Source organism: Lycorma delicatula, chromosome 2 (genome assembly GCF_047948215.1).
Source record: "Lycorma delicatula isolate Av1 chromosome 2, ASM4794821v1, whole genome shotgun sequence".
NCBI lineage: Eukaryota > Metazoa > Arthropoda > Insecta > Hemiptera > Fulgoridae > Lycorma > Lycorma delicatula.
Window position 1 is genome coordinate 225,200,016 of NC_134456.1, and position 24,362 is coordinate 225,224,377.

General features: G+C 30.3%; 1 protein-coding gene across 1 annotated transcript in view; it reads left to right on the top strand.

The window, feature by feature from the left end:
- The window catches only part of LOC142319703 (protein FAN-like), an 83,742-nt gene extending 59,672 nt beyond the window's left edge, over window positions 1–24,070 (top strand). The window contains exons 15-18 of the mRNA XM_075357277.1: window positions 3,677–3,765; window positions 9,754–9,895; window positions 22,533–22,642; window positions 23,353–24,070. Coding sequence (XP_075213392.1) covers window positions 3,677–3,765; window positions 9,754–9,895; window positions 22,533–22,642; window positions 23,353–23,444 — 433 coding nt within the window. The 3' untranslated portion in view covers window positions 23,445–24,070. The remainder of the gene's footprint in view (window positions 1–3,676; window positions 3,766–9,753; window positions 9,896–22,532; window positions 22,643–23,352) is intronic.
- The last annotated feature ends 292 nt before the right edge of the window (window positions 24,071–24,362 follow it).

A 24,362-nucleotide genomic window follows, 5' to 3' on the forward strand; every position in this document is an offset into this window, starting at 1 on the left:
TGCTTGTTGATAGATGTATATTTTTACAAAATTTAAGCACAAATCTATGTTAATTTTTAATGTTATTTTGACAATTTAAAAACTGAATTGAAAAAAAAAATTGTATGCTAATAAAGCAGAACACTTTTAAAATGTGCATCCTTTTTTTATACTTTTAAAAATACCTTTACTAAAATTTGTTAATTTAATTGCATTTAACCGTTCCTTAAAACATTATAATTTCTAAACACTATATCTTGAAGATAACCACCACTTCAGTTAACAAATTCTTCAAGTCAGTGTATAGTGTATCAGAAGATAATATAGTTTGGAAACAGTCTTTTAACTCCATTCACTGATTACCTAGTTATGTGATCGGTTTTTTCATCCTGTTAAAATGTAACTGGATTAATTTTAGGTTTCTCCAGTATATGAAGAAGTGATTTTCTATCATTTAGATTCATTACCCTGATGTGATGATGGTGACAGCATTCCCATCATTGTTCTTCAATAAATATGGACTGATTATTCCAAAGGATGCAGTTGCTTATAATATAGTTCATTAGTTGTTAGCATATTTTGAGTAATATCTTTGTTAACATTTTAAAGTCTCAGAAGTTGATAGCAAGAAATCATATGACTATATCAGCATCATTTAATGCCTACAGTATTTGGATTTTACAGATGCGTTTGTAGATTCTTATGAAGATTCCTTCATAAGTGGCGTTTGACAAGCCAAGTGAAACTAAATAATGAAAGAGAGACCATTTGAGATTTTGTAATGTTGCAACTATTGTGGTGGCTGTATTTATAGGTGTATATGTATTACTTTGTTTACCAAAAGTCTTATTCAATGTTGAACTGATGTCAAACATTCCATTATAATTCAATGTTATAAAGAAAAAAAATCTGTTACTAGAAAAAAAAAACTGTTTATAATTGCTTGTTTCAGTGGTTTACCTATTATTTAGTAATCAACAAATATATTCCTACAAATCTATCTTCCTTTATGCTGCATTCAGTTAGCATATAGAGTGAAGAATAAACAAACATTGCTTTTGTGTTAGTGAGTTTGTAATGATTCTGCTGAGTCACATCCCGTGTATCAGTTTTGGTTCACAACGCATATTTATAACACTAAATTCATTATTCATGTACTAGTCACCGTTTAATTAGCCATATAGTAGTCATGTAATCAAACATTTATTTAATGTTATGTCTTCTCAGTTCTATTAAATCTTTTTTAATATTGTCACTCTTTTGTTCTTGTGTTCAATTTTTGTGATTCTGTTACTTATTTATTTACTCTAATGTTAATTAAAGTTAGTATAATGCAATTTTTTTATGTTTACTGGAATGTGAGTATAGTGTATTCCTAGATTTGTGTCTGTACGACTTGAGTTATACCATTATTGTGACACATACCTGTTGCTGATTCAGCTGATAATAGTGCATGATTATTGATATTCCCTCTGAAAAAAGGCCACAAAAAAGCCTTTTAGTCATACGGAAAAACACCATCATTTTAAATGTTTACAAAAGTGAATTACAGAGTAATCCAACGGCATTACCATTGGATGATATTGGATCTCATTAATAGAACTGCCAAGTGGAAGTTGTGCTGCTTCACTGGACTACATGATTTGCAATTTGTCTCCTAAGAAAACAAAATCCCATGGGTCAATTGAAGAAAAAGTTGATAATTTCAATGAAAATGTGATTTGTAAAAAAGTATATTATTTTAGTTTTGAAACAAACTGCCTACAACAAAGTGTTACAAGTTGTAAATGATGATAACGATGTACCAGATTTTTGAAGAACAACATTTTATAAATTATTAAAATGTATGAATTTAAAAAATGAAAAACAGGGTCGGGAAAGTGCTTTAATTGACAGGCATCATTATATGGCAAAGACATTACCTCTCTGAAATAAAAAAAATGAGGCAAGGCCTTAGAATGTATTATACGGATGAAATTTGGGTTAACGAAGGCCATAAGAAAAGCTTTGTTTCAAAAGATAAAGCTGTGAATTCATCAAAAGAAGCCTTTCTGTGTAGTAAGGCAAGGCCTTTAAAGGTAGAAAGGCTCCTCAGGTAAAGGTAGGCACTCACAGTTATGCATATCAGCAGTGATACTGGGTGTGTCATTGGTGGTCTCTGGATTTTTTAATCTAACTCTACAGGAAACAATCATAACAAGATGAACAGCATTTCTTTTGAGAAATGGCTTAGCGATGTGTTACCTCTTAGAAATTTAATCAAAAATATTAGTGAACTTTTCCTGTTAGTGGACAATTGACAATTTTATAACTCATAAAAAACTCAAGGAAACTACGTAACCATAAACAATTTCAATGACTGAAATACTAATGGATTATCAGATATGTCAAACAAGATAAGAAATATTTATTGATCATTTAACACATCTTAAATTATTTAAATCTAAAATATATCTGTAATTGATTGTAAAATATAATAGCGCATGGTAAGGGGATATTAATGTTGCATAGTTTCTTTTATATGCATTAGGATTTGTGAATTTGCCACCTGAACACTCGTATGTGCAGTATGTTTACTTGAACTCTATAAGCTAACTGAATTAGGTAAAGAAAATAAAAATAATAGTAGCCAACTGACCGCCAATATGAGCCATACATATCTTAAGTAATTAGCATATCAATAAATATGTCATGATGTTAAATATACTTGCTCTCTTAAGTAAAAGTGTATTCTCTTGTAATTAATAATATTGATAAAAATTTTATTTTACTCATATCAAATTGTTGTGACTACAACACATATTGATTTCAAGATCAACATGTAGTCAATGTGCTATGCTCTCTTTATACTTTTACCATAAAGAAATCTTTTCATATAAAAATATGCACCAAGTACATACATAATACATGATAAATTGATTCCAAAATTTTAGTTAATTTATTTTGAATGAAAAAAAAATCATTCAATTTATGCACGCACTATTAACAGAGTTACATAATTTTTTTTATGAAAGCTGCTGGAGAGTTACGTGATGAGTTTTGTAAACTCATCTAAATTTATTAAATTGCTTCTGATAACTCTTATTAGAGTATACTACCATATTAGAGTGGTTTATTATACAAAAAACATTGCAGAAGGGTTAAATTATTGTTTTTAATTTATTTTTCCCATAAATACTTCTTACTTAGAAAAATAAAATGTTTGCTTCATTATTTTGTGAACTAGACACTATATTTTTCAACTTATTGCACACTTAATTTCCAGAGTATGTTTGAAAATTCTTTTCATCTAGTGAACAATTGTAGTTTGTTTAATGTTTTTTTTTTTTTTTAATATAAAAATCAATTTGAAGGCATAAAGATAGAATTATCTCGAAAATAAATTTTCTTCTATTTTTAAACCAGCATTTACTCTAATAAAGGATTTATTTTTGTTAGTTTTAAGTGGCCATTGCTTTTAATAAGCTTGTGAGCAGTAAATTTGAATAATATGAAAAATTTATTACTAGTACCATCAAATTATTTATAACCTAATTTACATCAGCATAAGAACCCTTCTTAGTGGCAGTTTTATCCGTGCAAAAATTATGTTTAAATGGAGCATTAGTATATTAGCAATATTCAAATGCACTAATAAATAATCAAATTGTACTTGCAAATACTGAATCAATTCTTTTTTTTTTTATTTTGTTTTTAGTAATAATGAACATATTGCATCTGGTACAGATGATGGCGACATTTTTTTATGGTCATTGGATTCTCGTTCAATAATTCAGAGGCTACCTGGTAAATAATTATTTATATATTTAATTAGAAATTGTTAAAAACACTTTAATATGGTTAGCAGATTTATGAATGTCAGAAAATTTCCAGTTTGATAGTGGATTTTATGAATAAGCTCTTCTTCAATCTCCAGGAAACCTAGAAGTAAAAACTTAAAGTGAATTTCAATATTTTTACAGATTTGGTCACATGGATGATTGATTTACTATCTTTGTTATTATTAACCATTTTAAACAATTTTTAAGAAGCTAAACCAAATGTGTGTGTGTGATAATTTTTTGAAAATGCAAATTGTAAAAAGGAAAAAACTCCAGAAATATTACATTTATAAATATAAACAAAAATATAAAATGATAAATCACCAAATCAAATTTGAAGATAATGATTTAATTAAAAACATGATAAAAGTACAGTTGACAATAATGACAATAGAACAAAGGAAAATACAATTTTTTTTTATGATGTTTTATTACATCATTCCAGTACTGGACAGCAGAATTCACATATTCATCCATAATAATTTACATAAAAGAAAATTTTGACAAATTAACAAAATTATAAATAAATAAGTTTTTAATGTAATAATAGAATTCAATAACAACTGAAGATGCAGGATCTCATGAAAATTGATTCTTTGAATTAATAACTTATCTATTTACTGTGTTTTAATGGTTTGTATTTCATTTGCCTACTATATATATATATATATATGGTTACACAAGTGACCATAAAGCACGGGCAAAGCTGTGACAGGGACCCAGTATATACATAAACAAGTATACTGTATTTTATATATCTTTTCAGCTGTTATGAATCCACTGCATGATGAAGGACTCTTCAGCATGTTTCCAACTAATTTCAGTTTTGTTCATTCTTCTGTCAATTCAGTCCAATGTACTTGATAATATCATCAATCCAAAAAGCCTTGGGTCTTTTTCATGGGCATTTAACATCTAGTGCTAATTTAGTCCATCTGCCATCAGTTCTTCTTGCTGCATGGCCAGCTCACTGCCATTTTAATTTTTTAATTTTCATAATGATATTTTGTCTGTTCTCTGATCCATTTACTGGTCTTTCTATCCCATCTGGTAACTCCAAGCATACATCATTACATATTTTTTTTTACAAACCACACCTTCTGTTATGATTGAACGATTAATTTCCAAGTCTCATTTCTATAGTTGTAAGGATTCGCAGGATGCATCAATTCAAATCTTTCTTTTTAAGGCAAAAGGGGAGTTTATTCTTGAAAATGCTGTTAAGTCTCCCAAATGTCTGCCATCCAAGCTTAACTTATCAATTCCACTTTGATTGTATCACCTTCACTTGACATCTGTTGGCCAAGATATATGTATTGACTACCTGTTCCGAGTTTTCCATTGACAAAAATCTTCTTTGGCAAACTTGATGAACATGACCTGGCTGTTCTTAACATTAAGGTTTATATTTATATAAAAAAAATTATATATATATATATACATATACATATAATAGAATAGTAGTAGAGATTTGCCGGTTGAAGCACAAACTTTGATGAATTGAATTAATGAACTGTGAGTCTCTATTACTGTGTTCGAACTGAATGATCCGAATGAATAATATGACAAAAATAATAAAAATAGATAGAAAAAATAATGAATATTTTTAATATTTTAACCTTCAAGGAAGCTAGGGTCTTGGTTCGTGGCTTAAAACCTTCCATACTATAATACGAATGTATCCTGAAAATTTGAAAGCAATCGATCAGTTGGTTTTTCAAGATGAAATATATCTAAAAACCTTGTCAGTTATGCCAAGAAATATGGGTAAAAATTTGGTTGTGATTGATAGAGTAGTTTTTTGTTTATCCCGAACAAACAAAAACCCTCTTCCTCTTTATATAATTTCTTCACCCCCAAGGAAGAAGAAGTTGTAAATTAAAGATATTCATTAAAGGAAAAAAGATAATCCTACATCATATTTCTGCTTCCACAGGAAATAAATAAGTTATAAATTTTCTGTCTTCAATGATGTGTGTACTTTAATTACCACAGTTACTATTATTCTGTTTTTTATAATTTACTTTCTTTTTCGGTTTCTGTAAAGCCTGAATATTTTAATTATTTGACAGTATTATTCTCACAATTATGAGGATAAAACAAACAGTGCAGAGGTGTTCCAGGAGGTGGAGTCCTGTGTGTAGTCTGGAATGGCAACTGAAGCAAGCTCTGCGGGTGTTCAAAGCGCCGTTCCCCTGCAACATGGGAATAGTGAGGTAAGAGAGCTCTGTAACCCTGGGGTAGGCCTCGTGGCCCCAGTAGACCTCAAGGAGCTCCTAAATGTGCTTCGAGATTCGTCTGGGCCAACTTGGGCCCAGGTTCTGGCTACAGGGGCGGGCTAGTATACATGTATATACATCGTATTATATAAATTATATATATAAATATATATATATATATATAATTTTTTCTTTACGTACTCTATGTTAATTTATATTATTTAGTTTTAATTATTTCCTTAGTTACCAATGAGTTGATTATAATAATAACTGATTGATGTATTCTCATTGGAATGACCTTTTTGCTAAATTTCAGATCAACTGGATTATGGGAAGGAATGAAAAATTGATTTCAAGATTTTATCTGGTAGTACAAACATTGGGAGTTAAATGAAAACACTTTAAAAAAAGGATTCATTAATTTTTCTAATGATTTGTATACCTTTCTTTGTTAAGATCCCTTATCAATTATTGAACTCAAATTTGTTTCCACTGTGTACCACCTACAAATGAGGAAAAAATATTATCTTTTGTACTTAATTTAAGTACAAACTTAGACTGCAAGTATGCAGTACCAAAAGGCTCCCAGGCCAATTGACACTGTTGACGCAGAAGTTGTGAAGAACATGAAGAAGTGTTTTACTTATTCACATCTTTTTTAAAAAAGAAATTTTCTCTTAGAAAGATATCCACACACATTTGATAGTTAATAGCTAAAAGTTAAGATGGCCTGCTTATCACATTGATGTTGTTCACAAGTTAAAAGAACTGGACCATGAAAAACATTTACAGTATTGTTGGTTTAAATCTTTATTCATTAAAATGGGATTGAGGTACTAAGTCTTTCATTAATGAAGCTTAGATATTTATGTTAACTCACTGAATAATTTAACTTAATTTCCTCTTGCTGTCTTTGTTTATCAGTGTACTGTTACTAAAAAAAATTCATTAATTTAAACTGTTTCTCACTAGTCACCTCATCAATTCATTTTTATCAATTTCTGCTGAATTTTCACAGTCTGGAAGATTGCTTATAAGTTGTAACATTTGTATTTTCTTCAAACATATCCAAGAAGCGAGTATTTTGTAAAATTTTATTTAAAAATGTAGCAGTCATTCTAGGTTTTATTTTATCTCAATTTAACCTTTAAAAAGAGAAGAACATTAATCAGTATTCAAGTCACTTTTTGCTGATTATTTGTCTACCCATTTTCCATTCCCACACATTTAATTTCATATTCCCTGAAGTCTGTGATCCTGCCTAACCAGAAAAAATTTGTTCAGTATCAATACAGATTAATATTTTGTAGTCTATGTCTAGAAAAACGTTTTAGGGACAAGTAAGCAAATATTTAAAATCTTAGGTATTAGGAAAAATTACAATTCTTATTAAAAATTACAGAAGCTATACATTTGAATACGAGTAGGTTAGAGTTAACTATACTTGTTTCGTGTGATTTTGGTAAGGCATTCAATGGCATATCTCCAGTTATTTTTTTTCTAATAAATGTAAAAGTATAAAGAAAGAAAAAAGGACTCATTATATTAAATGTTATCGTTAACATCAAGTGGAAATAGGGGATGTTGCAGTTCCACAATGCTTATACGCAAGCCGCCACTGCTTTTGCAGGATTTCTCCAACCTTCCAGTTGTACAATTTCCTGCTAATTTCAGTACGTATAATATTATTTGAGCCCTTATTTTACCTAGTTTTTATCATTGCTTCATGTCTAATATTGGCTGAATTGAGTATTAAGCTACAAAGAGCCATTCATTTCTTCAGTTCCATATATTTTTTTTTCTGAAACTTTACCAAAAATACCATGGAAAAGTTTTAAAGAATAACCCCAAATCAATAGCTATCCTGTTTTTCTACTTCTGAATTTGTTTTTATTCTATTTCTTTCACGTAGATTTCATAAGAAAACTACCTATGATAATGGGTACTATGATTCGACTTCCAGAAAAGTTTGACATATCTTCATGTTTCACATCTCCCAGACCCCAAAACCACCATCAACTTAAAAGTTTATATATACATTTATATATGTATAAGTGGACACGATAACTGCCATAATTTTGCACCAATCACTTTCAAATTGTTCCTTAAAATTAACTCGTTCCAAAATCTCGGTCGAGATCTTATTGGCCAAAATCGAGCCATGGGGGTGGAAATGGGGAGGGCTTTTTTGAAAAAACAAAATATTACTATAACTTTCTTATTAAGTAAAATATTGAATTCATTTGAAGTTCCTACTATTCTTTGCATAAGGGCCTAAGACTTATGTAAGTAAAATTTTTGATATCGCCAACCATTGGCCTAGGGGATGGAAAAAATGAGGTTTTGCAGATATAAAAATCATACCTCCCTTAATAGGCACAATATTGAATTGGTTTAGTGGTCGTTAGTCCTCTAAACATTACCTATCGCAACAATTTTTGATATGACCAACCCTTACGGCAACGGATGACCAGAATGTTGCTGGAATTGTAAGATGGGGCTTTTCGTATTCTAAACATGTGAAACTTTTTTTCACATGCAACCATTGTCATATTGAGTAAATGTGAAGTTTTTCTTAACTTTAAGGTGGAAATCTTTTTTATCCCCTACTTAACACCGGTAAAATCTACCTCCGGTGTGCCAAAAGGGATTTTTTTAAATTTTATTTCTGTTTGAATTGTTTGGTTTTTCTGTTATATAGTCAAATAAAAACATAACTTTTCAAGTAGAATTTCTTACAAAAAAAAAAACCAAAACTATTCTTATGCTGCTTTAATTATTTATTTATTTGAAAAAATATTTTCAGACCTACATAATTCTTTGAATTTCTTTAAAAAAAATCTACATTTTTTCTTATTCTTTCCATTCATAAAATGTTTAAAAATACCATTACTACATATACCAATGGGGAACATTTATTATTATAATAGCTTCTAATCATTTGTTTTTATACATTATTCAGTCCTTTACTATTCCACATAGACTTCCTCTCTTATTCAGTTTCTATGAATGTAATTATTCCCATTTATTTATTGGTAAACCTCTCCCTGTACTCCCTTTGGCCTTGCTTTTATTAGTAATCTGTTTGTTATTTTCATCTTATAGCCAAACCAAAACACTTACCTCCTGTGAACTACTTGTGTCAGACTATCAGAAGTTCCTGCTTCAGTTTTCTTTTCAAATATCTCATTTCAACAGCTGTTAACTAAATTGCATGTTTTCCTGCAGAGTTAAGCTTTCTTATATGTATTATATAATTAGTTTATATATTGTTTTTCAGTGTAGAGTTTAAAACTATACAGAACCTTAATCTGTCATGACAACTCTGTTGTAGATAGTACAGTCTGTGGATAAATGCAGTTATACAACTACAAAAGAAAAATCCATTACTAAAATTTTTAGTCGTGAATTTTTTTAGCATCGAATAGTTTTATTTTTCTTTCCATTAGCATTTCAGAGTAAATCATTTTAATGAAGTTGAAACAATATTATGGAGAGATTGTCTCAAAATGTTATTCTTTAACTTATTTTATTTTACTGAAGTATTGACTTATTTCTTACTTGATTATTTATATTTTATTTCACAAACCCTATTTAATAAAAAAATAATTATAGTAAATTAATAAGCGCTAATAATAATTTTCAATAAAATGGTAAATTATTATTATTTTAGGTATTTCTTTAAACACAGAATAACTTTTTTGATATCATGTGTATACTTATTTTTTTTGCAGGACATAGTAGCACGGTAAATGATATTGCATTCAATCCTGATGGTACTAAATTGGTATCGTGTAGTGATGATAGAAGTTTCAGAGTTTATGACACTACTGCAGGAATACAGGTGTTTACAAAAACTGTTGATGAGGAATTAAAGTAAGAAATAATCTTATACGTATAATTGCTTGATATCAATGTTAATTAATCAAATTAACGACTTGGTGTAGTAACAAGAAGGACGTACCTATACAGAATAGCTTTTAGCTCTTTGTGTCACCTTGTCTTCACTTATAATTATATTTTAATTGAAATTTTGTTTTAAATAGTTATAGTTTTTGAATTATTATTATTAATGCTATGATAATATTATTAATTTAAAAAAAATTTTTTAATTATTTATAATACAGGAATTTTATTTTTAGATTTCTAAATTAGCCACCGTTTGATTAATTTTTATTTTTTTTTTTGTCTTCAGTTATTTGACTGGTTTGATGCAGCTCTCCAAGATTCCCTATCTAGTGCTAGTCATTTCATTTCAGTATACCCTCTACATCCTACATCCTACATCCCTAACAATTTGTTTTACATATTCCAAACGTGGCCTGCCTACACAATTTTTCCCTTGTACCTGTCCTTCCAATATTAAAGCGACTATTCCAGGATGTGTTAGTATGTGGCCTATAAGTCTCTCTTCTTTTAACTATATTTTTCCAAATGCTTCTTTCTTCATCTATTTGCCGCAATACCTCTTCATTTGTCACTTTATCCACCCATCTGATTTTTAACATTCTCCTATAGCATCGCACTTCAAAAGCTTCTAATCTTTTCTTCTCAGATACTCCGATTGTCCAAGTTTCACTTCCATATAAAGGGACACTCCAAACATACACTTTCAAAAATCTTTTCCTGATATTTAAATTAATTTTTGATGTAAACAAATTATATTTCTTACTGAAGGCTCGTTTAGCTTGTGCTATTCGGCATTTTATATCACTCCTGCTTCGTCCATCTTTAGTAATTCTTCCCAAATAACAAAATTCTTCTACCTCCGTAATCTTTTCTCCTCCTATTTTCACATTCAGTGGTCCATCTTTGTTATTTCTACTACATTTCATTACTTTTGTTTTGTTCTTGTTTATTTTCACGCGATAGTTCTTGCGTAGGACTTCATCTATGCCGTTCATTGTTTCTTCTAAATCCATTTTACTCTCGGCTAGAATTACTATATCATCAGCAAATCGTAGCATCTTTATCTTTTCACCTTGTACTGTTACTCCGAATCTAAATTGTTCTTTAACATCATTAACTGCTAGTTCCATGTAAAGATTAAAAAGTAACGGAGATAGGGAACATCCTTGTCGGACTCCCTTTCTTATTAGGGCTTCTTTCTTATGTTCTTCAATTGTTATTGTTGCTGTTTGGTTCCTGTACATGTTAGCAATTGTTCTTCTATCTCTGTATTTGAACCCTAATTTTTTTTAAATGCTGAACATTTTATTCCAGTCTACGTTATCGAATGCCTTTTCTAGGTCTATAAACATCAAGTATGTTGGTTTGTTTTTCTTTAATCTTCCTTCTACTATTAATCTGAGGCCTAAAATTGCTTCCCTTGTCCCTATACTTTTCCTGAAACCAAATTGGTCTTCTCCTAACACTTCCTCCATTCTCCTCTCAATTCTTCTGTTAATTCTTCTGTTGTCAATTCTAGTTAAGATTTTTGATGCATGACTAGTTAAACTAACTGTTCTGTATTCTTCACATTTATCTGCCCCTGCTTTCTTTGCATTATTATAACACTTTTTTTGATGTCTGACGGAAATTCCCCTTTTTCATAAATATTGCACACCAGTTTGTATAATCTATCAATCGCTTCCTTACCTGCACTGCGCAGTAATTCTACAGGTATTCCGTCTATTCCAGGAGCCTTTCTGCCACTTAAATCTTTTAATGCTCTCTTAAATTCAGATCTCAGTATTGTTTCTCCCATTTCATCCTCCTCAACTTCCTCTTCTTCCTCTATAACACCATTTTCTAATTCATTTCCTCCGTATAACTCTTCAATATATTCCACCCATCTATCGACTTTCCCTTTCGTATTATATATTGGTGTATCATCTTTGTTTAACACATTATTAGATTTTAATTTATGTACCCCAAAATTTTCCTTAACTTTCCTGTATGCTCTCTCTATTTCACCAATGTTCATTTCTCTTTCTACTTCTGAACACTTTTCTTTAATCCACTCTTCTTTCGCCAGTTTGCACTTCTTGTTTATAGCATTTCTTAATTGCCGATAGTTCCTTTTACTTTCTTCATCATTAGCATTCTTATATTTTCTACGTTCATCCATCAGCTGCAATATATCGTCTGAAACCCAAGGTTTTCTACCAGTTCTCTTTATTCCGCCTAAGGTTGCTTCTGCTGATTTAAGAATTTCCTTTTTAACATTCTCCCATTCTTCTTCTACATTTTCTACCTTATCTTTTTTACTCAGACCTCTTGCGATGTCCTCCTCAAAAATCTTCTTTACCTCCTCTTCCTCAAGCTTCTCTAAATTCCACTAATTCATATGACACCTTTTCTTCAGGTTTTAAACCCCAATCTACATTTCATTATCACCAAAATATGGTCGCTATCAATGTCTGCTCCAGGGTAAGTTTTGCAGTCAACGAGTTGATTTCTAAATCTTTGCTTAACCATGATATAATCTATCTGATAATTTGCAGTATCGCCTGGCTTTTTCCAAGTGTATATTCTTCTATTATGATTTTTAAATTGGGTGTTGGCAAATTATACTTTGTGCAAAACTCTATAAGTCGGTCCCCTCTTTCATTCCTTTTGCCCAGCCCGTATTCACCCACAATATTTCCTTCTTTGCCTTTTCCAATGCTTGCATTCCAATCTCCAACTATTATTAAATTTTCATCTCCTTTTACGTATTTAATTGCTTCATCAATCTCTTCGTATACACACTCTACCTCATCATCATCATGGGCGCTTGTAGGCATATAGACGTTAACAATCGTTGTCGGTTTAGGTTTTGATTTTATCCTTATTACAATGATTCTATCGCTATGTGTCTTGAAATACTCCACTCTCCTCCCTATCTTCTTGTTCATCACGAAACCTACTCCTGCCTGCCCATTATTTGACGCTGAGTTAATTACTCTAAAATTACCCGACCAAAAGTCGCCTTCCTCTTCCCACCGAACCTCACTAATTCCTACTATATCCACCTTCATCCTACCCATTTCCCTCTTTAAATTTTCTAGCCTACCAACCTTTTTCAAGCTTCTAACATTCCACGCTCCGACTCGTAGAATGTTATTTTTTAGTTTTCTGGTGACCCCTTCCTTAGTAGTCCCCACCCGGAGATCCGAACGGGGGACTATTTTACCTCTGGAATATTTTACCAAGGAAGGCGCCTCCATTATTCTTGTGTGAAAATGCAGAGAGCCACATTTTCTTGGAAAAAAAATCAGCTGTAATTTTCCATTGCTTTCAGCTGCGCAGTACTCAGAGGACTGAGTGATGTTGATATGGACGTTTAAGTCATTGTGACTCACGCTCCTAACAACTACTGAAAGAGCTGCTGCCCTCTTTCAGGAATTATATAATTATTATATAATTTTTATATAAAAAAAATAAAGAACAAGCTAAACAAATACAGGTAAACCTAAATCAATTAATTAATCATCCAAAAGAGGTATTTACATGAGATTAGCATCATTGCTTTTGTCATTATAGTTGCTCTATGATGCAACAGGAGGACCCGGTTTAAAAGTGCATTTAAGTTATTGTTTATTACATATTTTTAAATTGATTTAAGTATCCAAGTTAACCATTTTGTATATTTTTTGGGATTTAATTATTGCCAATAGTCTATGAAACATATTTTGGGAATGGTTCACCATGAAGCGGAACAAGAACTGTCAAACTAATTGGATTCGCATCCTTTTGCTACATTCGATATATTGATTTGATAAAATCCATGCAAATCCTTTAACAATTTTTTTTTTTTTTTTTTTAAATAAGCATATAAAATTAGAACAATTAAAGCATTCTCAAATTGATGGGTAGTTATAAATATTGTCTTGATATGTTCATAAAGCATAACTATATTTATTATACTATTTTTTTATAATTTCCAATTTCCTTTATTTGTGTGAAAATGACACTTCTCTGCATCCAAGCGTTTAAATTTAGCAAATTATTCTTAATCTACTTATGTACAACAAAGAAATATTTTGTGATTTTTTTTTGTAGGGAAGGTTCAAAAGATTTTTAATTTTAACTTGCTTATTAATGATGTACTTAAATATATTTAATTATTAATTATGTATATCATGAAGGTAGTGACAAATAAGCTAATCCATAAAATAAAAAAAGCAACCGCTTTAGCATTTAAGGATCAAGGAAACCATAGAAAAAATTCAATAAAACATTACAAACTATAAAATTAATGAACCAAAAAGAGAAGTGATAGTCAATTTTATTAAGTTAAATAAATATACAAAAAATTCATTTTACCTAATAAGTGTTATTTATCAAGGGGGTAGAATTTTTTTATTAAAAGGAAACTTTTAATTAAGTTTAAATAAATTTATTAATTTTTTTTTTTTTGGATGGTTTGGCAATTTATTAAAAATGAAAATGGATCCATAATAGTTTATATTGTAGGCCAAAGTGTAAAGATATTTGACATAAATATTGTTCTGTTGTTATAAAAATGAAAAGAATTTTTTAGAAATACATTTTTTCTTATATTTTAGATAAATGTAGTATATTTGCAATTCTAAATACATGGAAATATTAGAAATCATTTACTAAATCATCTGTCAACAAGTCTTACATTTACCAGTATCAGACAAAGTTGTGACAATTCATTTTATATCCTAAAAAGGTTTTTTGACTATTCAGATCCAAGATATTTTATACTAAAAATGAGAAGTTCAGTAATCAAGACGGTATAAAAAAACAGTACTGTTTTAATCTTGTTCGCAAATAAAGTCAGTTTAATCGTCTCATCAAAAAAAATTCACTTGTGGACAACATTGATAGCCAACAATGAATGAAATGCTGGGTTAAATTATCTTCTGATTTATACTTTTATCTCCTGCAAAGAGGGTAACGATGAATGAAATTATATTTTGAAGAACTCCATTTAAAAATATTAAGAAAAGCAAGTTACTGAGTACTAAAACTACAGAAACAAAGGACTATATTTTTATGGAATTATTTGTAGAAAGATAAAATCTTTACTGTCCATTTATGGGCACTAAGATATGACAAGGCAAATGTAAATGATTTTAAGTCCATTATTCTTCATTAGTAAGAAGCTTGTAACTACATCAAATAGAGTTGACCATTTTATAACATGTTCAAAATAGTGTGGATAAGTTATAACACGGATATTAATTGAGAACCGTATTTAGATAAAACAAATTTTCTACTTTTTACTAGGTTTATAGACTTGCATTTTAACTACGTATACATATTTAGTAATAGATGGAACAGAATAAATAAATACACAAAATCATTTAGCTCTCTATAATTACACATAGTTGAAAAAAAAATATGAACTCCAAGCAAACAAAAATAACTTCCTACTTTTAATCTTAAATAAAAGTGTTGAGTTATATACATTCAGATGTGTTTTCTTAATGTAATAATGTGTTCTAATAAAATAGTACTGAATATTACTTTTAATACTTTGAATTCAAAGCAGTTACTACAGTACTGTATTTTCAGTTAGGATATAAGGGAAAGTGCTTAAAAATCTGTCAATTACCATAGTTTACAGTCTAAAAAAAAAACAATGTAAAAAGTAAATGCAGCTACAAAAATGTAAATACTGCACAACACATATTCAGTACTGTATTTTTATTTTTCTACATTTTATTTTATTCCATAATTTCATTTTTAACTGTAACATTCAGTAATATTTTAATTATTTTGCAATATTGACTAAATTGGCACCGGTTTGTTTTGTTTACCACTTTATCTTCAAAATAACACAGTTAGCCATTAATGTGGGTGTAACAGTTGTCAACGAACAGCTGCATTATAGCGAAGTCATTCTGTACTTTGCTCAAGTGTTAAAAAATAGAAAAGGGAATTTTCTTAATGATGTACCTACATTTTCCTTTTTATAAACTATTTAATAGTTCATTATTTTGTGTTACAATTTTAATTTGTAAATATATTTTACATCTTATTTATTATCATTATATATGCCACAGACACAATTTATTATCTAAGAAACCGTAATGGGCATCGCTTTATTGTTGCTGAGGAAAAAAATAATTATTATTTTTATTTTTTTCTAACAATATCAAATATTTTTAATTTTTTCTCTGTTCATTATTTTGTGCTTGTAAATTTAATTTTCTGCCTTATTCAATGACTATAATTATTATACATTTCAGGTTTTAAGACTTTTAACTTAGAATTACACTCACTTAGAATTACACTCAATCTGTGATCAGATCAGAAGTAATCGGTAGAGAAAAATTAACTTTTCTTTTTAAATTATTATACTAATGATTCAATAGCAGTAATTAAAAATAAAGATTTAGAAATTAAAAGGCATCTCTGCAATCTTGCAGAGTAATAAAATTTACAAATCCCGAAGATAGACCAGAATATATAAAAAAAAGCAAAAGATATATTAGTAAACAATAATTATCTGAAAATACAATTCATAACCGCTATAATAATTTATCAGCCAACCATCTTAATAAAAATAATAAGACTGAGAATTACGCTGCATTACCATATGTCGCAGATGCATCAGAAAAGATTAAAAAATTGCTACAAAAGGATTTCGCAATAGCCCATCAATATTACAATAATCTGAATAGTATGTTTTCTAGATTAAAATCGCTGATAGAAAAAATCAACAAGCCAATGTAGTACACAGCATTCCGTGTAAAGATTGTAACGCATTGTACGTTGGACAAACATCTCAATACCTTAAAAAAAAGATAAAGCCCATAAATATAGGAAAAAAAGGCAGTGTATATAGGAAAAAAAGCGCTCACAAAACATACAATAGAACATGAAAACTCATTATATTTCAACAGCACCCTTATATTAGACAAAGAAAAAAATGCATGTAAAAGGATCACTCTAGAAATGATGATATACATCAAGAAAAATACAAACGCTGTCAACAATAGAACTTAGAAATAGAATTAATAAACAATAGAAATTACGCAACATATATGTTAATTTAATTTAAAAAATGATATATTGTAAATTTAGTTTTAAGGAAAATAATGTTCGAAAAAAATATGTACATTGTAAAGGTTTCAACACACAGGAAATAGCAATCAGGTTATGTAGAGATAATTATCTAAAGATGAGATGAGTCAGGTATAAGTAGGGGGATCTATTACAAGGTTGGGGATAAAATATTGTTGTGTAGGATGGGTAGACCCATCCTAATTTCTTAGTATATAAGAGAATTTTATATGATGTGTGTATGAATGTGTATTATAACCTGAGGAAGCTTAGATAATTCTAAGTGAGGCGTTGTGTATTTAATTTATAAGTTTGTATAGTTGATTGGTTAACCCAAGAAATTAGTAAAGGTAATCTTTTTATTATATTTAATTCTATACAATCAAGAGAAAAATACACTTAAATAAACTACATTTAAGTTCATATATATATATATGAACTTATATATATAATATATATATATATACATTTATACATACATACAGGATGTTCAACTTAAAAGAGTCCCCATCAACTAGTTTAGTCTATAAATAATAATTTATTGGCAAACATTTACATAATAATTTACAGGTGTTGGAATAGATGTCTAGCTACTTTTATGAACTTGACGACATTGATTTTCTTGTTAACTATAGCCTATCTATTTACTGGATGGCATTAGTAATGTTTGTCTTCAATTCCTGCATGGTGTTTGGATTGCTCCTATTAACAGTTTCTTTGAAGTAACCCCGTAGAAAGAAATCTGACTAGTAGATCAAGGGGTCTTGATGCCACAATCCTTTAGTGTCCCCTACTTGAAGTCTTAATCTTTAAAACTTTGGGGACCCAGATGCCCCCATGGCCCTAGTTTATGCAGCTTCCTTTCCCACTTCACACTGAGCTGAACCTTTTACACCATACATATATACCACATTACAAACACTACACAAATTACAACATACATACACGGCAACACAACTCCTTACACTGTTCCTTTTTACACATAACACTGTGTGGTGTTGCAACATCCATCTGCAAAAACCACCGAAAATAGTCTTGTGAAAAGGCCTTGATCAGCGTTGTCTGATAAGGATAACAGTTCTGTAGAAGATAATATAAATAGTGATGCATCCATCACTATTGAAAAATGTTAGATTCATTGTTCTTTGAAATAATCTTTGTTGATCAGGATCATGTAGTTCACTGAAGAACATCAAGAAACTAAGAGACAGATCAATACTAATCAAAAAATTTAATGACGAACAAAGTAGATCTCTCTTATGTCTCACCAACATGGGCAGTATAAACATAAGTATATGTCACAAAACTTTGAATACAAGCCGTGGAGTAATTTTTTGCGATACCTTCTAAAAATTGACATTACTGAAATAGCAGATGGGCTCCTTCCCCAAGGTGTTGTAGAGGTGAAGCGAATAATGAAATTTCAGAGTGGAATGGAAGAACCTACAGCTTCCCTTGTGTTAACATTCAGCATTCCTGTACACCGGAGAAAATAAAAGTAGTTTACCTTTCGATTCGAGTATGACCTTCCACTCCCAACCCATGGCCATGTTTCATATATCAAGAGTATGGCCACACTGCAACATTTGCTCAAAACTGAAGTATGTGCTAAAAAAGTTTAATTATTTATAATATTTAATTAGACAACTGTAATTCTATATATCTATAATTATTACCTTCATTTACAAACATTTTCCAGTTGAGTGTTCGGGGTCTTCAGTCCTGCATTGAAGATGTTAGAGTATTGATGCCTGCACAAGAACCTAGTACTTATCATGCTAATACTTAAACCTGCTAGAGACAAAGCCTGCTGCTCAGAATACTGTCTTATTTTCTTGACAAGAATTTTGTGCTAAGTGATGGAAATGGTGAACAGCAGGCTTACATGGTATTTAGAGAAGTGTGCCTTGATATCTCCAGAACAATGTGGTTTCCACCAATGACAGACAATGTTCCCAACGACCACCTGAAATCACTGGAAACAGCTATTCAAAATGCTTTTCTCCTCTGCCAATAATTTGTTGCTATTTTTTTTTACATCAGGAGGGCATACAACATGGCCTGGCAATATAGTATTCTTGAACACACCTAAAGAACGGGTAGTCGTGGGACATATGCTTGCCTTTCTTTATTAGGGGTTTCTTAATGATTGAATTTTCCATGTTCATGTTTGAGATTCTGTGTCAAGTAGCTTCTCCTTGGAAAATGTAATGCCTCAAGGAAGTGTATTAAGTGCCACCTTGTTTACTATAGCCATGATAGTAGTATTACTAAATGTGTGCAGCCACCTTTTTCGTATTCTCTATTTGCTGATGATTTTTCTGTGTATATCATGACCTGTTGCCATGTTTTGCTGTGTATATCAGCAGCCACAGCTGAGAGACTACTACAGAATATTACATTTTATATTCAAGCACGGTCCAGGGCATTGGCTTCACATTCTCACTTGAGAAAACAAAATATGTAGCTTTTTCTCACCTGTGAGATCCTTTTATTCTACAAGTCCTAATGGAGAGGCAATTGCTAGCTCTCTTGACGTTAAACTTTTAGATTTGCTTTTTCATAGTCATCTTATCATCTTACATGAATCAAACATATAAAACTGTTAAAAGCAGGAGGTTTAAAAATTCTAGATTTGCTACAAGTTCTTAGCAACAGCAAGTGGAGAGCCGACCAATCATGTATGTTACATTTCTAATTATTCTTTAGTTTGGTCCTACTTGGATTATGGTTGCATCACATACTCTTCAGCGCATCATACTGTGCTTAAGATACTGGATGCTGTACACCACGCTTTTCTTTGTCTCGCTACAGGTACCATTAGATCAAGACCTGTTGCAAGCATACTTGATGATTGCGGTGAGCCATCACTTTGGGATAGACAGGACCAGCTGCTACCATCTTAAAGGATAACCAAATCACCTGGTTGTTAAAGCAGTCCTTGCAAATTCTCATTTACAACAATTCTGAAAACCATCCACATTATGCAGCACCAGTGGGTGTTCATGCCTTGCATTTACTGTACCTTTTAAATTTTGACAAATCTATTTTCCCAACCTGGTTTTTGTTTATATCCTCTGTGGAAGCTCGATCCAATAAATTTTAATTATGACCTCACCATATATAATAGAAAAAACTATCTTCTTTCAGCAAATGTTTTACCAACTTCTATTGAAAACAAACCCAGATGCAGTACTATATACAGATGTATGTATACTATAATGAATGTGCGGATTCCGCTGCTAAAGATGCATGTAGCCAATCATCTAAAAAAAAAACCCCACTCAGAAAAAAATCCTTTAGAAATGATTCTTACAATGAAAAAATATTGTAGCAACTCCATAGAACAATGACTGTATGGCACTGTTCTGTTGCAATCAGGAGTTACGCTCATCCTCTTGCAGTAATGCTATGCACTCTTGGGTGATTTCTTGATAGACAGTAGCATCCATAGTTTTTTAAAAAAAAAACAAGGATGGTACTATTCGTCGTCTTGAAACCTCACACCATATGCCTATTTTTTGTGGGTGTAGGGGAAGTTCAAAGAAAATGTGTGGGTTTTTAGTACCTCAAGTCCAGTAATTGTGACTATTAACATACCCACCAAGGTGAAACCATGTTTCATCTGTGAAAAAACACCTGATCTAAAATGCCATTGTTGCAACAATGGAGTCAATGAATTTCTTGAACCATTCACAATAGTGAACCTTTTAGCATAAAATATGGATAACATTTTCTTCACTGCAGTGTGGACTGAACCTTGTGAAGTGTTCTTTTCCTGGCTTAGTCTCTACAAAGATTTAAGAGGAGATATTACTGCCACTTTAATGACCTGCTTCGTTAAAACCTACCCATGTCAGATATGTTTCTGGTCTGGCATCGAACCTGTTTTACAAAATGTTTTGATTAACTTCTGAATAATACTTTTCATTGATGCTTCCTTTTCAAATTTCTCCCTGAATGTTTGCCAACAAACAACATGAAATGTTGTCTCTAAATAAGTTTCCAACATGAATACATATTGTTTAACAGTTAACAATAATAACATAATTATGCAACCGTGTTGAAAACCCAATGCTTGATACATATTGGTAAAACTCAAATGTAAAGCAATAAATAGTCCTCCCCATTCCAGCTCCAGTCGTACCAACATCTTCCACATCATTTTACCCATCTCGTATCAATATATGCAGTATAAACTTCTGAGCTTCTTTTAAATTGAACCATCTGTATATGTATATATATTTTTTTTTCCTACTAAATTCACATACATAATTTTAATTATTGTCGTACCATACATTTGTCATAGGAATTTCTGACATTTGTTTCAGTTTGGTTGCATCATTGTATCAGCATCATCAGGGATGAAAATATCCACAGTTAGTTTTGTCAGTGTTGTATAAAAAAAAAACACATAACATTACACTTGTAAATATACTTTAATCTGCTGATAATATGTATAGTTAAGTACATTTACATAAATATTGTGATGTGTTTTTTGTATGCAAGACTGATGAAAAGTAATTGTGGATATTTTTATTACCTGACAATGCTGATAGATTGATGCAGCAAAACATATAGGAGATTCCTATGACAAATGTACATTAAGACAAGAATTAAAATTACATATATTTTTACTTTCCCATCTAGCACTACACCACAGCTATAGCTTTAAAAGGGAAAGTATTGTAAATGGTCCCATTTGAGTGTATGGGATTTTCACTGGATCTTGACCTGTTGACACTTAAGGAACCCAAAAAACCAAACGGATTTTTCATATGTATGTGTGTGTATTTGGTCTTGCACTCCTTATATTTCCAGAACTACTGAACCGATTGTGACCAAACTTGGTTAGATTGCCTCGATATACAGGGCATTAATGCCATTAAATTTTCAACTTAAAAGATTAATGGCGTGAAGCAAGGTCACCTCAGTACCTTGAGACTTCACCTAATTGTCTTATTTTCCTTAGGCACATTTTTTGTCAATTAAAAAATATTTTTGCAAAATCAAACCCCCACCGCAAAAAATAACTAAATAAACTAGCGGCTAAATGGGTATACTGCCTCAATAGAACCCCCTCTCACCGCAACGAGCGCTAGTGTAACACTGACGTGTAACTGTTGTAGTCGTCTGTTATGTTGTGACCTCACAGGTGAGCAGTAAGATTGAATAAATGAATGAATTTTATATTAAATTGGCCACTAGTTCCGCCACACCCATATGAATGAAAACTAAAGCGCATGCACATACCTAGGATACCTTGAATTAAATAAACAAAAAATATTATATTTAAATAAAACGATAATTTAAGTTGTGTGTGTACCGTGCATCAGAAAAAAGCTGCACGACGGTAAAGACCTATAACTATGTTGTCAGCTTTTTTTTTTTAGTAAAAGATGAAAATATATATACACAATAAGATAAAAAAATGCTGATCAAAAAGCCTATATATATATATATATATATAGGCATTTTTTATAACAGTAATAAAAGGTTTTAATTGAGAATAAATGAATCATTCAATATTTTTGTCTAACATTTTTAGATGTCTTGCATTAAACGGTGCTGTGTTCCTACTTGGTGGAAGTCATGGCACTCTTTTCCTCTGGGATCTTATTGATGTCACTCTGATACAGCAGGAAAAAAAACACAATGGTATGTGAAAATATTTGGATACAAAATACCTTAACTATTTGTACCAGTTAGGTTAGGATTGTCATATAGTTTAAATATTACACTATAGCAGTTTTTTTTTAATAAAATAGGGTTACTAGAAAGATTATGAAAATACAGTGATTGCTACTTAAGTTTTTTTTTCAAAGGTTTGCTGAATACAGTTTACTCTTGCAGCCATTAATTCAAGTGACATAAAGAAAACAATATGATTCACAGTAGTTCAGTTTATTAACTTTTACCTTACCGTATCCAAAACCTGTAACCTCAGTCATAGAGAATTTTATGGTTATTCTGTTTTAAAAATTAATTTAATTTCAATTATAAAAATGTTAATTCGGAGAAGCTGCTGCAAACAACAGACTGTTTAAAAAATATAATAATTCTGAGAAGCTGCTGCATCCAACAGATTTCTGCTAGCAATATCATTTAGCAAAGCTAACTTCAGCAAAAGATAAATCCTATGATAAAAAAATTTATTTAAATTTGATAAAGTGTTTACTTCATATTGTTCTTTGTTCAACAAAGAAATCTCTGCTACATACTTTCCTGTCCCCCTTGCATTAGAGACTACATCCATGAATGAATTCTGAATCCACACATGAATCTGTTCATTAAAATATTATTTTCATTATTTAGAAGGATTTTTTACGTTATTCTTGTCTTTAATTATGTTCATGATTTTCTGACAGGTGCAGTTCTTGCAGTTAATATATTAGAAAATGAAAACAGTGTAGTTACTGGAAGTGATGATCATAAATTGGTAATATGGTCATTATTGTAAAAGAAGAACATTTTTTGCATTAATATTTTTTAATTTTTATGTTGAAGATTTTAAGTTAAGTTTCTGAATTTATCTATATTTATTACTTTTATTTGTTGTCACATTATTGCTCTATGATTTTCCAAAAAAATCTTATAAATCAGCTTTAAAATCATAATAATTTCTTAATGACATGATTTAAGTACACTTATTGATCAATTTATATATTTATAATTTATACTTTGCATTATTTGAGTTTTTCAATCCTCTTACATATTTACATTTATATTAAATATTTTATTTTACCAAATTTATAAGCTAATAGTAGGGAAAAAGCAATAATTTATATTAATGTATTTTAGATAACTTGAAATCAAATTTATAATGAACAATAAAAAAAATAATAAAAACTGTAAAAAAGTGATTTTTTTTTTCAAGTATTATTTCTAATTATTATTATTGTGATAAATAATTTAACATTGTTATTGTTAATTAGATATATAAAGAAATATTTAGAATATATTTTTAAGAAAGAATCTTCATGCATTGATAGTTTTATAGTCTGTGGTATAGTGCAGTAATGATTTGTATTTTTTATTATAATGTAAAATTATTTGTTAAATAAATATTTAATCGATTTTAACAGATTTTTGTATTAATCTTTTCAGCACCAACCTGCATTCACAATGTCTGGTGCTTGTGTATGTGATGCTTGTCTATTTTTCCTTTCAATCTCAATTACCATTGAATACTATGGTCATTAGTTGCTAATAAATTGTGTGTGTGTGTGTGTGTGTGCGTGCATGCACTTGTGTGTGTATATGTAAGAGGATAACAAAGTCATCGGGTCCGATACTGGCTAATAGGAAAGGGCGAGCGAAAAAACACTAAACGTAACATTACTATATATATGACATAATACATATAGTCAAATAATTA